Source organism: Festucalex cinctus, chromosome 1 (genome assembly GCF_051991245.1).
Source record: "Festucalex cinctus isolate MCC-2025b chromosome 1, RoL_Fcin_1.0, whole genome shotgun sequence".
Taxonomy (NCBI): Eukaryota; Metazoa; Chordata; class Actinopteri; order Syngnathiformes; family Syngnathidae; genus Festucalex; species Festucalex cinctus.
Genome location: NC_135411.1, coordinates 64,843,508 through 64,859,987, shown reverse-complemented (window position 1 = coordinate 64,859,987; position 16,480 = coordinate 64,843,508). Strand labels below are relative to the sequence as shown.

General features: G+C 39.5%; 1 protein-coding gene and 1 long non-coding RNA gene across 18 annotated transcripts in view; one reads left to right on the top strand and one right to left on the bottom strand.

The window, feature by feature from the left end:
• Window positions 1-16,480, bottom strand: part of mapk8ip3 (mitogen-activated protein kinase 8 interacting protein 3) — a 47,265-nt gene that overhangs the window by 12,881 nt on the left and 17,904 nt on the right. For 11 of the 17 annotated variants that reach the window (XM_077502833.1, XM_077502872.1, XM_077502843.1 and 8 more), the window contains 10 exons: window positions 15,306-15,362; window positions 15,051-15,221; window positions 12,929-13,088; window positions 10,086-10,136; window positions 9,636-9,725; window positions 9,282-9,437; window positions 6,371-6,536; window positions 1,733-1,930; window positions 1,455-1,638; window positions 1,265-1,384 (listed from right to left, as the gene is read on the bottom strand). In XM_077502833.1, coding sequence (XP_077358959.1) covers window positions 1,265-1,384; window positions 1,455-1,638; window positions 1,733-1,930; window positions 6,371-6,536; window positions 9,282-9,437; window positions 9,636-9,725; window positions 10,086-10,136; window positions 12,929-13,088; window positions 15,051-15,221; window positions 15,306-15,362 — 1,353 coding nt within the window. The remainder of the gene's footprint in view (window positions 1-1,264; window positions 1,385-1,454; window positions 1,639-1,732; window positions 1,931-6,370; window positions 6,537-9,281; window positions 9,438-9,635; window positions 9,726-10,085; window positions 10,137-12,928; window positions 13,089-15,050; window positions 15,222-15,305; window positions 15,363-16,480) is intronic. The other 6 variants (XM_077502866.1, XM_077502891.1, XM_077502936.1 and 3 more) reach the window with 1 other exon arrangement.
• LOC144005083 (uncharacterized) lies at window positions 2,344-6,031 on the top strand. The gene is made up of 2 exons (XR_013279494.1): window positions 2,344-4,910; window positions 5,829-6,031. It is a non-coding gene; the product is annotated as an uncharacterized LOC144005083 (long non-coding RNA).

The following is a 16,480-nucleotide window of genomic DNA, read 5'->3' as shown; positions in this document are numbered from 1 at the left end:
CGGAACAACACTACATGTTGATAGTGATCGCGCAACACAAAATCTCAAGTTTACGGTCAGTCGGAGCAGAGGTTAGGGAGCTACAGCCTGCCGAATTCTGACATTTTTGGCAAAAAGGGGTGTGGCTGCTTTCCTTTGAACCATTATATATCAAAGGAACTACTGAGTCAATCTTCACAAAACAGGTACAGAAAAGGGAACTTAACATGAGATTTTTAATAAGGAGTTCCCATACCATCAGAGAGTCATTGAATATTAATTTAAAGTGTGAAGGTATGGATACTTTGACTTCTTATTGATATACAAAAAATACATGTCTGAAACATCTATATGTTTTAGAGAACGTGAGAGATTACATTTCATGAGAATTTTCTTAAGGCCTAGTATCTCCAGGAGGTCAATTTCAAGGTCAACTAAAACAAAAGCTCAAAAGGTTACTAAAATAGGCACCAATCTTATAAATGTCTGCAGATTTTTAATCTTTTTTGAGTTCCCTTTACAACATTACCTTCCTTGGGGATACTGACTCGTTAGTTCCTGATATGTAAGGGTTCAAAGTTAAGGCCACCATGCACCTATTGGCTGAGAGTTTCCAAATTTGACGCTCCCAAAATCATGCCATCAAATTCAACAAGTTTCATTCAAATTAATGCTGTCAAAGTGAAAGCATTAACTCATTGATTAATCACACTATTAATTTTGACCTTTAGCGGATGGTTATGTTAAAGGTAGCACAGGTTGTGTTTGAGAAATAAACATAACTACATGCATTCAAATAAAGCATTTCATAAATGTTTGCATATGACATTCAGAATAGTTGTTTATGTCAAAATATTGTGGTCATTTCTTTCTTTTCAAAATTGGCGGCTAGCGGGCAAAAAATGTTGGTAAAAAGCCTTTTTAATTAAGCGATTAATCGTGATTAATCCAAATTATAAGATGTGATGAATCTGGTTAAAAATTTTAAGCATTTGACAGGTCTAATTAAAAATCTGCTTGGTGAAACTCACTGGGTCATGATGGAACAACCCAAAAACAGTTGAACAATTTTCCATAGTCCATATTTGCCCCATCACATCTCTTTTCTTTGCATATCATGTTTGACATAAGATAAATCTTTGATTACAATATATAATGTGCTTGAGGCAAGGCATGAAATTGTTGCTATACACTGTATAGCAACAATGCGTGTCCCTTTTTGCAACCCCTTTTTGCACATGCATTATTCTGTATAGTATACAGAATAATGCATGTGCATACTTACCAGCCGTTCTGGGCGCCGAGCCACATGGTTGGTGCCATGCTGGTGTAACTTTTGGCCTCTTCACCAGCATCTTCTATCTCTGGAGGTACCGATGTCTCCTCTTTGCACTGTCCAGCAACTCTGTGTGAAGAGAGCATGCAAAGTTCAGTTTCTTCTTAACTGCTTCTGCACAGACACATTTTGAATTCACCTGTCAGAAGCGTCTGCCGGACGAGGCTGCGGATCGGTGAAGACGTGCTCCATGAACGGCCCCGACGGTGCGGATCCCAGTTTGGTGTGACCGGACGTTGACTCTGGGACTTCGGTGGCCTCCGTGGCCTCCTCGGCAGACTGCGCTGGAGGAATCTTGCCACTCGTGGGGGGAGCGACGGGGGCTAAAGCACAACATCATTCAAAATGAACACGACGCCTGGTAGAGTTGACACCGTCTCGCCGTCTCTGTGTTTAGAGTATTCGGCATGCGCCCACCTTGTCCTTTGTCCATTATGGGAGTGTCAGTGCGTGAGGAGCAGTTGCTACGGGCAACACTGCAGTTAGTGGCGCAACCCACTAACGTGATACCAGCCAACATACCCTCCACACTGCCGGCGTCTTTGCCTCCCCCCGCACCACCATCACCTGGATCCAACACAATCTCACCAGCCGCATAGTCGCTCTCACTGGCAGCTGTACACAAAGAAAAGCAAATGAACATGCTTTTTGTTCATGTGCAAAAGAGTCCATTGTTGTGCATTTTTATTTAAAATAGATTTCTCACAGGTTTTGTACACTGAAGGTGCTGCTGTCTCTCAAGCATGGTTCAATTCAAGCACAGTATCAAGTCGCGGGGGAAAAAATATGAACGCGTTGTGACAAGAAGAACGGCTTAAAAACAGGAACTGTAAAAGACCTAAAATCAATGACAAATCAGTGAGGAGTAATTTAATGTAAAACTCTACTAAACTCAACTGCTTGTTTAGCAGCAGCAAACAGGCAACAAATCATTAATAACAAGGGAAAATAATATAGTGCAAATAAGTGCCTTTTGAGGTTATAAATGTTAGGCAAGTTTGGTTTCGCCTCAGCAGGGAGGAAGTCGTAGACCTGCGTCATGGAAAGTTTCATGAAAGTTTCGTTTGAGAAAGATTCATGCCCACATGAACAGAGGAGTATAAAACAGGTTGAAAGCATAAGTTGGGTCTTTCAGTCGTCGCTGTTGTATCTTGCATTTTATTTTCGACCTTCTGACAGCTTACAGTCAAAAGGCCCTGAAAAAAAGTAACAAGGAGACTTAAGAGACAGACTCAATTTGGCAAATGCAGCAGCAGGGGATTTTTACTCAAGCAGAAGAATTGACAGAATTCAGAGAGGCTCAGGAAGTGGCTTTGATCAGGAAGTCAACCAACTTGTATGAAGTAGCTGCAACACTTCCGGACAAAAAGGAGAACCAAATGGTAGAAAGCCTTACAGACGTTTTGCCTTTTAGCATGTTTTTAACCACTACTTTTACATTTTTTACTTTTTGTTACTCTTTTGGACTGGCCCTTTCTTTCATTTAAATGTACTTTTACCACTTTGAACAATTTTTTTATTTTATTTTATTTTTTTACAATTTTTGATTTGATGCATTTTTCCATAAAATTGTACTTCTGGCGTTTTAATGGCCACTTGCACTCATTTTACTCTTTTTTTTTTTTTTTTTTTTCCTATTCCGCTGGGCCGCCAGTTCACAACCACAAAGACGGAGAAATGGCGGGCACCTCATTCGAGGGTGTCCCCTTTCACCAGGGTGATCCAACAAATGGCGCCTCAAGGTGGGGCAGGACTAAAGAAGTAAGCGATGTGTGGTCCTGAGAGACGACACAGCAAAGTTTTTCTAGCCTCTGGACCGAGCGGTGTGGTGCATGCAGCAAAATGAGGGTTTTCACTTTTCAACCGTCACTAAAAGCCGCACACAGCTGTGAGTAAGCTGAGAACGTGGATCTGACGGCCTTTGGAGTATCACCCAGAACGACCACAAGCCAGGCCAGAGTGTCGGGAAAGACGTGCAACTGACACTGAGAGAATAAATGAATAAAGTCAATGAACATGATTTTTTTTACCACAACCATTTCAATTTCACTGGACTTACTCCCTCTTGATTTTGATTACCACCACATATATTTGAATTACTTTGGACTTTTCCAGTACCCTCCATGCGATTTACACTTTTATTGGATTTACTCATTCTTGGTTTGGACTACCAACGGCACATCTGAGACTATCTTTACAGGATTCCTACATTGAAAGGCAAGTTAAAAGAAAAAACAACAACCTTTTTTTTTTTTTTTTTACCTCCATTTGAAGTCTAATTTAAAGAGACAGTGTGTAGAAGTTTTCTATTTTTCAATGTTCATTTATAATAAATAAATAAATAAATAAATAAATTCAATAATATGTAAAAATAAATAAGTTCTATCACATCAACGTTCATTGTTTTAACATAGTCGTAGGTCTAACAAGCGCGAATTATATAACATAGGTACAGAAGGTTGCCATGGTTCGCCACTATCTTTCTGCTGCATATACCCGAAGAACTTTATGCGTGTAGTAAGAAGAACTTTATGCGTGTAGTAATTGGTGGTAGGCTTGTGAAGTGTGTTCTCTCTGAAGCACCGCAGTATGCATGCTTCAAAATGCACACGCTTCGAATTTAGGTTGTTGCATTCTATTAGCTCACCACTACACACCGACCAACTGACCAATGTTGTCCAAAGTTGTTTGGTTCCATGAATGTCCTACATCTGTTCTTAAATATCCGACTAAATACTCACACCGCTGTTTTGTTGGTTCTGCTGTCGTGATTGCGTAATGTTACCACGATAATAATTCCGCATTTTTTTTTTTAAAGAATGTTAATTTATGTTGAGAGTTGAGGCAATTTACTTACCATGAAAATTTCCAAGACTTTTGAAAGCTTGATTTAAGATATTTTAATGTCAATACAGTTTTTAGATTCATGGATTCAATGCTCAATAAGATTTCTGAAGGTAGCCCAACTTTAAAACTTTTCATCCGGATTCTATGTTGCGGTCTGAGGAAGCAGAATTGAACTCAAAATGGACGAGGCAGTGAGCGGTCAGCTTAATCTCTTCGCCAGGATTTAAGAAGGCCATAGCACCGAGTGGTTGGCAAAAAATGAATAAAAACTGGAGCGCGATGATGATGAGACGTTGACTCAGAAGGTGGCCAAACAACACTGAGCTCTCCTTTAAAACAAAAAATGGGCAAGACCTGGGTGGCATCAAGCCACGTCACACCAAATCCCACCAAGTGAAAGTGGGGAGGAGCCAATCAGTCATATTATCATCGGCGGTGGATGTTTTTCCGAAACCAATCAGTTCGACTTCACAACAAAGACGCAAAGTCCACAATGTTGGTGAACATGGAGAACCTGTGTGAGGCGATGAAACCACTGTCCCTGGAAGACGGTTCAGAAGAAATCGACTACCAACCGCCCAAGAGGAAGAGGCGGCTAGCCCCCATCAAAGACGGAATGATAACCAACGGTGTTGTGCAACTTGATTCTGCAAACGCTGAAAACAGCCGCCCGCTTCTCGGTGGAAGCCGTCCACACGGCATCCGAGAGAGCCGAAAAAGAGCAAAACGAGAATAAGCTGAAAACACGGTAAATGGTTAATGGTTTCCTCTTTTCACTGTTTAAATTCTTAAATTCAATTATTTCCTACTTTGTTTAATTTGATACTTTTTCCACTAAAACGCATACATTTTATATATTATATATACTTCTATATATTAAAATACATTAAATCATATTAAATACTTTAAACTTTTAAATCAGCACTTTTACCACTTAAAGGGATAGTTCGACTTTTTTGACATGAATCTCCATTTCATCCTCACCTCCAGTGTGTGTGATCATCACTGACTTATCCGGTGACTTATCCGGTGTTGGTCGAGAGGACTGTAGTCCGGCAAGTTGACTTGGATCACGGAAATAAAGCGTTTTTCTTCTAAAAACAATTTGTGTTTAAAAGAGTGATACATTTGCATCATTAAAATCCTTTTCTGAAAAAAGTCAGACGCCATTACCGCCGGGCACTACTTTTCTGTTCGTTCGAATCACTGCGTGGCGCCCCACACATACAGCTGATAGACGCGCACTAATCTACAAGTTGTTTGTCTTTTCGAAGGCGGAAGGCGCACGGATCAGCGTCGATCAGCTGTCTACAGGGCGCCGCACAGTGATGCGAACATAAAAATAGTTCCTGGCGGTAATGGCGTCTGACTTTTTTTCAGGAGAGAGTATTGTGATGCAAATGTATCACTCTTTTGAACACAAATTGTTTTTAGAAGAAAAACGCTTCATTTCCAAGACCCCAGCCAGCTTGCTGGACTATTTTCCTCACGTCCAACATCGGACCAGAACTCGTGTCACAGAACGCTGTCAGGGGTAAGTCAGTGCTGTGTTTTTTTTTTCCTTTTGAGGGTTTTTTGTTTTGACTAATTAGTACTTTTAAATTCTTACCTGTCTTTACTCTTTTCTTTTCTTCTTTTTTCTTCTTTTTTTTTTTTTGTGCTGCAGTAGGCAATGGACCATCCACCTACAACACCCTTGAGCAAGACACTAACCCCCTGAACTGCTCTGCCAACACCCCCTGCTCCAGTGTGCGCCACTAACTGCGTGTGCTTGCGGCGTTCACTACTGTGACGGGTTAAATGAGAAGCTCATATTTCCTGAATATGTATGTAAGGATTCATATCAAGGAAATAAAGATGATTATTCTACTTCTTTTTCTTCTTCTTTTGCTATTGAATATGATGGCCGACAGGTGCAAACGCGCTCTCAACAGAGTGCTACAAATGGGAAAAAAACAAACAAAAACAAAAACGTTACAAGAAAGAAATGTGGAAGCAAACTTACAAATCACAAAACAAATGCAAATGAGAAGAAAGTTAATGTCACACAATCTGAACAAAGTTTGACAACGCAAACATTGTCCTTAATATAAGGATCAGTCTCACTGAGAAACGTCAGGGTTCGTTCAAATTGTGACAAAGACATCCGCCAACAGTTTTTCTTGGCGGCCAAGAAGGAGCAACAGTGGTGGGAGGTGCTTTTCTCACCTGGCACACTGGAGATGCAAAGCACGTGAGCGTTACAGACGTTGAACTGGTCCACGAGCGAGCCCGGCTGGTTGGCATCGATGATCACCACCTTGCTGGCAGAATGGGTGCTGGTGAGGATCCAAACACGGCTGCTCATGCTGTCTGCTTCCTGCAGCTCCTTGCACTGGAGGAGGAGAGCAATGTTAGAGGAGTAGTACTTAAAACTACAAATACCTGTTTAAAAAAAAACAGACTGGTAAAAGTAGAGGTACTGATTTAACTTAAGTAAAAAGTACAAAAGCAGTGGTTAGCACGTCCGCTTCCCAGTTCTGAGGTCTCCGGTTCGAGTCCAGGCTCGGACCTTCCTGGGTGGAGTTTGCATGTTCTCCCCGTGCCCGCGTGGGTCTTCTCCGGGTACTCCGGTCTCCTCCCACATTCCAAAGACATGCATGGCAGGTTAATTGGGCGCTCCGAATTGTCCCTAGGTGTGCGTGTGAGTGTGGATGGTTGTTCGTCTCTGTGTGCCCTGCGATTGGTTGGCAACCAGTCCAGGGTGTCCCCCGCCTACTGCCCAGAGCCAGCTGAGATAGGCGCCAGCAGCCCCCGCGACCCTTGTGAGGAATAAGCGGTCAAGAAAATGGATGGATGGATGGAAAAAGTACAAAAGCACAAACTTTGAAAAGGACTTGAGTACTAAAGTACTAAAATATGATGTGGAGTTGGGTGGTGCTACATTGGTTTTATGAGTATACTCCAGAAAGTGGCTGTGATTATGGTATGTGGGTTTCACTCTCAGTTCTGCAAATATCAATTCAAGTGTTGTATTGATGTTAACCACCAGAGGGTTCGCCAAAGCTCATCAGAACACAATACACAACCATTTCATGCACAGTTAGCTTGATTGCAATTTTTATACTTATATTCTTGCTATTGAAGTATTCAGTAACCACTTCAGATCTCGTACTGTAATTATGGCAACAAAGCCCATGTCCCGCTTGTTCCTACTTTATGGAACATGACCTATGGACACATTGACAACGGTAAGTGGGTGGAACATCCGTTGGTTTTATTTGACATTTTCACAATTTACATTTGCATTTTTCAGTATACGTTCATTACAAGTAGAGGTTTTTCTATAACTTGTTTTGTTAAAACTTTTATAACAATGGTCTTGTCATGTCTTGCGCCAGCTAGCTCTGCTCTCAGTTTGTTTTTATCTTTTGCAGCTACAGCCTGGCCAGCAGGGGGTGCATGGGACACAGGCACACACCTGTAGCCATTCTGTAATCAGTCAACAGCTGTATTTAAGTCGCAGTTTGGGCATGACTCACTCGCTGGATTATGAGGTATATGCCACGGAAGAGGCGGGACGTGATTTTGCACATCAGTTTATTTCCGGACAGGGTTACGAACGCGCAACCCAGGGGCACAAAGTCAGAAGCACAAGTATTTTTGACGCAGCCCACACGTCGCAAACCGAACCGGAAACAAACTGTTGTGCAAAAAAACAGTCCCGCCTCTTCCGTGGCATATACCCTGCTCTTTCTTTGTGCGCCAGGATTTTTTGTAACTTTTGACATCCTCATTTGAACTTTGTACTTGCTGAGTAAGCGCTTAGTGTTGATTAGTATTTCCGCGTCTGACGTGCGCTTTTTGTTATCTTATATCTTGCTTGTTGCAAGCTCCTTTTGTTGTACTTTTTGTATTGTGTATTTTTTGAAAATTTAAACTTATCCTTGTTTGCGTTTTTGGGGTCCACCTCTGCTTAAACATAACAGCTACCCTAACATGGAGTCATTGATTAGATCAAACAACTATTCTACCTAAACTGGACTTTATACTTTCCGTTTTTGACAAACTGAAATTGTAACCCTTTTCATTTGGATTTTGGTTGGACATACGACAATTGGAGTTTCAGGGATTGCCTTTGGATTAAATTCCCTTTTCCCCCTTAAGTATTACTTCTACCTTTTGTTTCCAACATTGGACTGGGAGAATCAGTCTGATTTGTCAGTGAATAGAGACATTTCACCTCATGCAAATCCCATTTGTTATTACTGGTTATTCATCCATCCATCCATTCATTATCTCAACCAGTTACCCCTCACAGGGGTGCTGGGGCCTATCCCAGCCGGCTCCAGGCAGAGGCAGGGTACGCCCTGAATTGGTTGCCAGCCAATTGCAGGTATTCTGATTCCGTTTATGAATTATTGCTTATCACTATTTCCATTTAACACCCTATCCATTAAAGCTTATTTGTAAACCATAAAGAGACTCACCTTCTGTTCTTTCATTCCATCACACTTAATTAGTGAATAACTACAACATTTAGGTTAGAAAGATCTCAAACAGGTTGCTGTGACCCAAAGAGTCCAGAGTCGTATCTGACTGCCACGGCTTTCTAAGTGCTATAGATCATTTGAAAAAAAGCTGGTCAGATCATGGTCAGAACTGCACCATATTTCTGATGAGGTTACTCGATAGAGCTGTGGGCTGATTTAAACTGGGCTGACAATGAAGCCGTCATGGTAGCGAGAACCTAGATGAATCTTTCTCTACACTGGCTTAAAGAGGAAGTCAAAACCCCCCCAAAAAAGTATTTACATTAATGTTTTTTGCATCTCCATTAGCCAAAATACAGCATTGTCAATGATTTTGCATATGTGGAATATGAATTAAGAAGAAAAACCCATTAGTTTTTATCCATCTCAGGTGGCGGCCATTTTGCCACTTGCTATCGACTGAAAATGACATCACAGCTGCTCAGGTAACGACCAATCAGAGACCACCTGTTTTGTGAAGCTGGGACATGATTGGTCGTTACAGCAAGTGGCAAAATGGCCACCATCAGAAGTCCTCAGAAAAATAAATTGCCAAATAAACAACAGATACCTGAGACATGGACTGAATGAATCATTGTTAAGCTCACCTTCCTCTTCTCAGGAGAGTTGTGATTGCTCTTCTTGCCTCCTTCGTTCTCCTCCGCTTGCAGAGGGTCGCTTCCGCTGGAGATGGCTTTGAGTGGTTCTGACTCCTGGCTGCTGGCTTTCCACCCTGTCAGGTCCACTCCGGCGGCACACCACAGCTGTGGTGGGCACAAATACAAGAAAAATCGAAGTGGAACATCTTACATCATTCGTCCTGAACTAGGAAGTACAAAAATAAAACAGATTGACAAATGGAAATGAGTAAGTCAAGGTACTACCGTAATTGATCTGATTGATTTAATCAAATCAACAGTTAACTTGAAAAAAAACCCCCAACAAAAAACAGAGTAACTAACCTTTCTGTTGGGGTCTTTCTCGACCAGGGGCCGACAGTAGACCGGGACAGGAACGTTCTTCATGCGGTTGTCCTCTTTCTCACTGGTGGTCTAAAAGCAAAAAGTAGCAAGCAAAGTATTTAATAGCTGTGTGGTCTCCTCTCCCTAGACCACACTCATTGTTGATGCGTTGTATACTGTACTCACAAAAACTTCGTAACATAGTGCAAATTTCAGGATGAACAAAAAATAAACTGTAATAACCTCTACAACTGCCTCATTCTCTCCCAAAAAGTACTGAGACATTCAACATGTGAGAATGAGGTACACAGTTAGTCTGAGAAACATTTCTGTTTTCTGTCTTAGTTGGCACGTCTGTCTACGTCGCTCTCCTGTTCAATCAGTCAGCGCCGTGGGGATAGGTGTTCAAAACGACACTCAAGCTGGGACTCTGTTGCCGTCGTCACTTGCCTGTTGTCTTTTCAGCTGGCTGTCCTGAGCGCTGTCCGTCTGGCCAGCAGTCTGCGGGAGACCAGAGTTAGAGCCGCATGCCTACCAACACACTCTGACCTCTGGCCCTTCACAAGTTCAACCAGCCGGCCAAAGTGTATACTTCATTTCGACACTGTCACATCTCTCATTTTGTGGGGGGGAAAAGATTGTAAAGCAGCCTGAAATCATTATCATAATATAATGGGATTGATGGCTGAAAACACTTCAGTCCCTTATTTGATTATTCCGGCTTTAGTTCTAGTCTTACGGCTCTAAATGTAACTTATTCTGCAAGATATGTATTAAGGTGGGGGTTTAATCGATTTTATAAATTTTATTTGAGATTATTAGTCAATGATACATAATAAAAAAATAACACATAATACGTATAATGTAAAAAAGTGGTGTCAAAGTCGAGTCCTCACGGACCGGAGTCCTGCATGTTTTAGAAGTTTCTCACGTTCAAACAGCTGATTCATATTTAAACTTATCAGCAAGCTCTGCAGGAGCATGGTAATGATCCTGATCATTGAATCAGGTGTGTTGGAGTAGGTAAACGGTGAAAATATGCAGGACCCCGGCCCTTGAGGACCGGATTTGACACCTGTGATGTAAAATATTGTCTCCATTTGTTAAATCGTTAAAAATAAAACAAAATGTGGAAAAAAAAATAAAATAAAAAATCTTAAAATAATTGTTGAATTATTATTTTTTTTCTTTTGCAAAAATGTATTATTTTTGCTTAAATCATCTCCTCATGGTACAAATTAGGGGTGTGAATTGCCTAGTACCTGACGATTCGATTCGTATCACGATTCACAGGTCACGATTCGATTCGATACCGATTAATCCCGATACGAATGGTCACGATTCGATACCGATTAATCCCGATACGAATTTATAAGTCGATTGTTGCGATTTTTTTCCATTCAAATTTAGAAAATACTATCAGTAAATTTGTACATGTACACTGTAAGATTTGTATGAATATATTTATCTAAAACTTGAGGCTTATAACCGTGAGCCACTGTACACAAACAGTTTGCAATCTGTTTCACATTTGAACAGCATTAAAATAAAAATATTAAGGCTTAATGTGCCGTTCATATAACATTCTTCCATGCTCAAGGTGTGAATCCTTAAAAAAAAAAAAAAAAAAAAAAAAAAAAAATCTGGAAAAAATCGATTCTGCCGATTATTGAATCGATTCGAGAATCGCGCGATGTAGTATCGCGATATATCGCCGAATCGATTTTTTTTTAACACCCCTAGTACAAATGGTTCAAATTTTTGTTTCCTGAAAAATCTGAAAAAATGACTTAATTTTTTTTTTTGCAAAAATTATTTTTTCTTAAATCATTTCCTCATGATGCAAATGGTTAATTTTTTTTTGTGTTTCCTGAAAAATCAGAAAAAAATGACTGAGGCCATTATTTTAAGAAGGCGTCAAAATGTTAATTTGTAGAATTTTTAGTGTCATCTAGTGGTGAACTAATAAAATGCAATGACCTAAATTTGTAGCATGTACTTCATTACAGTTACTCACACTTTGCAAGCCTACCACCAATTACTACTAGGGATGTAACTATAGCCAAACGTCATTACACTAGCACAATATCAACTTCACAATACGATAATTATCACGATATTGTGGTGAGGTTGCCGAGGTTTTGCTTGAAACAGTATGCCGATTAGGGGTGTTAAAAAAAAGCGATTCGCCGATATATCGCGATACTACATCGCGCGATTCTTGAATCGATTCAATAATTGGCAGAATCGATTTTTTTTTTTTTTTTAGGATTCACACCTTGACCATGGAAGAATGTTATATGAACGGAACATTAAGCCTTAATATTTTTATTTTAATGCTGTTTAAACATGAAACAGATTACAACCTCTATAAGACTGAAATTTCAGATAAATAAATAATACATTTTCATATAAATCTTACACTCTACAAGCTTACTGATTAGTATTTTCTAAATTTGAATGAAAAAAATCGCAACAATCGACTTATAAATTCGTATCGGGATTAATCGGTATCGAATCGAATCGTGACCTGTGAATCGTGATACGAATCGAATCGTCAGGTACTAGGCAATTCACACCCCTAATGCCGATCACTACTTTCATGGTGTAAAGTGTCATTCATTCATTAAATCGTTTGTGTCCGGATATACTTGTCTTGCTGTCAAAGTTTTCAAGCTATCTTAGCTTGCTAGCTGCTAACAAACAAATTGACGCCCTGCCCTCCACCGCAAGGGGTGCACTTAAACGTGACGTCACACTGGAAGGGTCTATAGCAACTCACGATATTGTAAACAAAAAACAAAAACCACCAGAGGGTACTATAACACCACAAATGGAATACATTACATCACCTTTTCAACAGATATGCTGCTTTTCGAGACATGACGACGACAACGTGGCAAAAGTTGCTTTTGCATGGTCATTTGCTTTGGCTATATTACACAGCCCTATTATAGTAACTCATTTTATAAACATTATTCACTAAAAATGACAATTTATTGATATAGAAAGGCACCTTGTTATGTGATGTTCAATTGTATATGTATTTTTTTTAAATCGTCTTGTAATAATCATAGATGTAATTTACAATGCACTTTTCATCAGTACTATCAAAGCTCTACAGACAAAAAAAGCAGGCAAAACCATACTAAGTAAGAAAAATAAAATAAAATAAAACTTCTAAATCGTTTTTCTCTATGATGGTAACATGGTTAAAGTGGCCCTCAGTTCATTTTGATCATGACTGGCCCATGTGGCGGCACTGCGACCCTGTGGCTTGGGATGACGTGTACCTGTTTGAAACGTGGCGGCACGCTCCAACCACAGGCCTGCATGATGCCGTCGTCGCGACGCATGTGCTCGCGCACCTGCCGGTACTGTTCCCGCCGCTGCTCTCGGCGGGCCAACAGTGCCGAGTCACTGAGGAGAGACGCAACACCGTTACTGGCCAGTCTGGAAGCAACGGCCGGGTGGGAAGGGGTGAGGAGAGAGAGAGCCAAGCGTTAGCGGGCAGCCAGCAGCCAGCCACACACACACACACAAAGAAATAGTTTGCCTCGCCTTCTTTGTACAGTGCAGTATGATACAATATGATATGCGATACAAGGCTCACGATAACAATTATCTCACAATATGATGATATATTGGTCAGGTAATAAATCCACGATAATCTACGATAAAACTAATCAGGACATAAACATGTGTTTTTCAATGAGTTTCTTTTTGTACCATACTTCGCCTGAAGACTTCCGTACATTTCCCCGCCACTTTTATGAGGTGCTCCTCCTAGTGGCTTGCCAAGTAATTGCTCAATAAGTAATGAACAATAGAGCCGTTATAAAGGGCTGTATATTAACTACAAATATCGATACTTGGTGTCGGCATATCAATAATCGATCGCATATTTCACATTAGTTTTTTACAGCACAGTACATCTTTTTAATTTTAACTCAATTTTATGAATTATTATGAAATGACTATCAATGACTAAAAGATGCAGCCATATTTCTTTTATGTTAACAAGAGTATGAAACTTTGAATAAAAAATATTCAATTGTACATTTAGAACATATGTAAAATTTGGGATTAATCATGAGTTAACTCTTGAAGTCGTGATTAATTACGATTAAAAAATGTAATCACCTGATTTTACACTGTGCTTAAAGGGATACTTGACTCATTTTCAGCAGTGAAAAATTCACATTTTCTTCAGAATTTGTTAACTTCATTATTTTTCATGTACAATTAATACCTTTTAAAAACTATTTTTTCCTTTTGCTGTCGACTGATGATGACATCACCTATGCTGAGGATTAATCATGGATGAATGGTCGTTCCCTACTTTCCCGGCACAGGGGATGTCATCATCAGTCGACAGCAAGTACAAAAATTACTTTTTAAAGGTATTTAATTATTACATGAAAAATAATGAAATAACCACATTAATTATAGGCAAAATATTAACTTTTCACTGCTGAAAATGGCGCAATGAGTCAAGTATCCCTTTAATAAGTGATTTTGAAAATATTTCAACGTGCTATTTAATTAAAAACCTGACATTCCCCCACCCCCCCAAAGAAAGACAAAAAAAATCTGTCAGAATGTGGGGCGCTTCGGTATTTCAAGGATGAAATTCTAAAAGTTGTTCTAATTTTTTTTATTCCATTATTGTTATTATATATTAGGGGTGTGCCAAAAAAATCGATTCATAAAAGAATCGAGATTCTCATTTATTAAGATTCAGAATCGATATTTAATATCCAAAAATCGATTTTATTTAAATTAGAAATGAAGAATGGAAAAAAAGCAGTTGTAGCCCACATGCTGTTTTTGTGGAAAAAGGCACTTACAATACAAAATTAATAAATGTTTAAACAAAAAAAGACACTTCAATGTCTCTATTTGTCATTTTGTCTTGTAAAGCAGACTGGAGTAGAACATGACAATTTTTTGCATATTTGTAAATTGAAGCAGAAATTGTTTGTCAATCAAGTAATTTTGAATCGAAGATCGTTTGAATCGAGAATCAAAAGTTGATTCTGAATCGAATCGTAGACCCAAAAATCGCAATCGAATCGAATCGTGAAATAGTCAAAGATTCTCAGCCCTATTATATATTATTTTAATTATATATATTTTATGTTAGATGTTTAAGGCTTGTGGGTGGGTATATGAAGGCATAAACTGTAATGTAAAAATGTATCTTATTTAATGGGCTTGACGTATTACCACATTTTTTAATTTTTTTTAATTTTGGGTATATCTGGAAGGTACGAAATTCCCTCGTTGAATGGGGTTCACTGTAAATCAAATTCTTTTCTCTTTTTTGTGCATGAGGAGACTGAAACTAGCAAAAAGCGAGCAAAGCGGCGAGGCGTTGCCACGCAGCGGGAAGCAGCCAGGGAGTGCGCTCACTCTTCTGGGAAGAACTCCAAGGTGCGGTTGGAGGTGGAGATTTGACACATGGTGTGGCTGCGGCGTTGAGGGAAGCCCGCCGGCGAGGGCGACTTGTAGTGAATGTTGACGCTATAGTACGGACGCTTGACAGGCGGCGGGCTGGACGATGAGCTGAAGAGACGTGCAAAGCTGGAGGGATACAGAGGTATTGTGAGTGTACTCCATTTTGGGTGGCAGGAGATTGTAAACAATTTGTTAAAAGCAGAAACGTACAACTGCCAGATGGTAGACTTCTTTTTCTCTTGAATTGCAGGACTCTCACGGGACGCCCTGGAGGATCGAGTACAGCACATATTGACATTAATACAACAAAAGCTCAATGTTTGGACCCAATCTATTTTAGGCTTTGTTTGGCTTGAAAGGTAATTTTACATAATAGGAAAAAAAAAATCCATCATAAGACCTATATTTACAATAGTGTTCCCCTGGATATTCGCAAGTTTTGAAAACATTTATTTTCCTTGTTGGAAAAACTCATCTATTTGTTTTTTTGTTTTGTTTGCGCAAGTCTAAGTTCTAATATAATAATATCAGTTTGGCGCCATCTTGTGGCATCTTGTTGCTGATGTACTAGCTTCAAATAAGCTAAGCTATCCAGCCTGTTTTCCATGTACCACAAGCGACACACGTGTTTCAAATGAGCCGCTAATTAGCAAGCTCCAAATGAAGCCTGCTAACGATCTTCAGCTGTGTTGGCTTGGGAGACATGGAAAACAAGCTGGATAGGGGTACTCAAGGATCAGGGCTGAGAAACAGTGAACAGTAAAAGTACATTTGTATTTTTCCAGTTTTATATTTAAAAGTATTTGTGTGAGGGATTTATTTTTGTATGAGTGAAAGCATTTTGGCTGATGAAAAAAAATTCAGGTGTATATGTTAGTGTTTCAGTAGTATATGTGATCAAATATTTTTTTCAGGTGTATTTTGAGTGTTTCAGTAGTGTGTGAAAAAAATTCAGTTGTCCATGTGAGTGAAAAAATATTTAAGTTGTATTTGTGAGAACATTTCAGTTGTGTAGGTGAACAAATCTTTTTTTTTTTCAAGAGTATTGATGAGAGTGTTTCAGTAGTGGATGTGAACAAAAAAAATCTGGTGTTATGTGTGAGTGTTTCAGTAGTGTATGTGAACAAAAAACAAAAAAATCTGGTGTTAAATGTGAGTGTTTCAGTAGTGTATGTGAACAAAAACAAAAAAATCGAGTGTTATGTGTGAGTGTTTCAGTAGTGTATGTGAACAAAAAAAATCATGTGTTATGTGTGAGTGTTTCAGTAGTGTATGTGAACAAAAACACAAAAAATCTGGTGTTATGTATGAGTGTTTCAGTAGTGTATGTGAACAAAAAAAATCTGGTGTTATGTGTGAGTGTTTCAGTAGTTTGTGTGATGGCC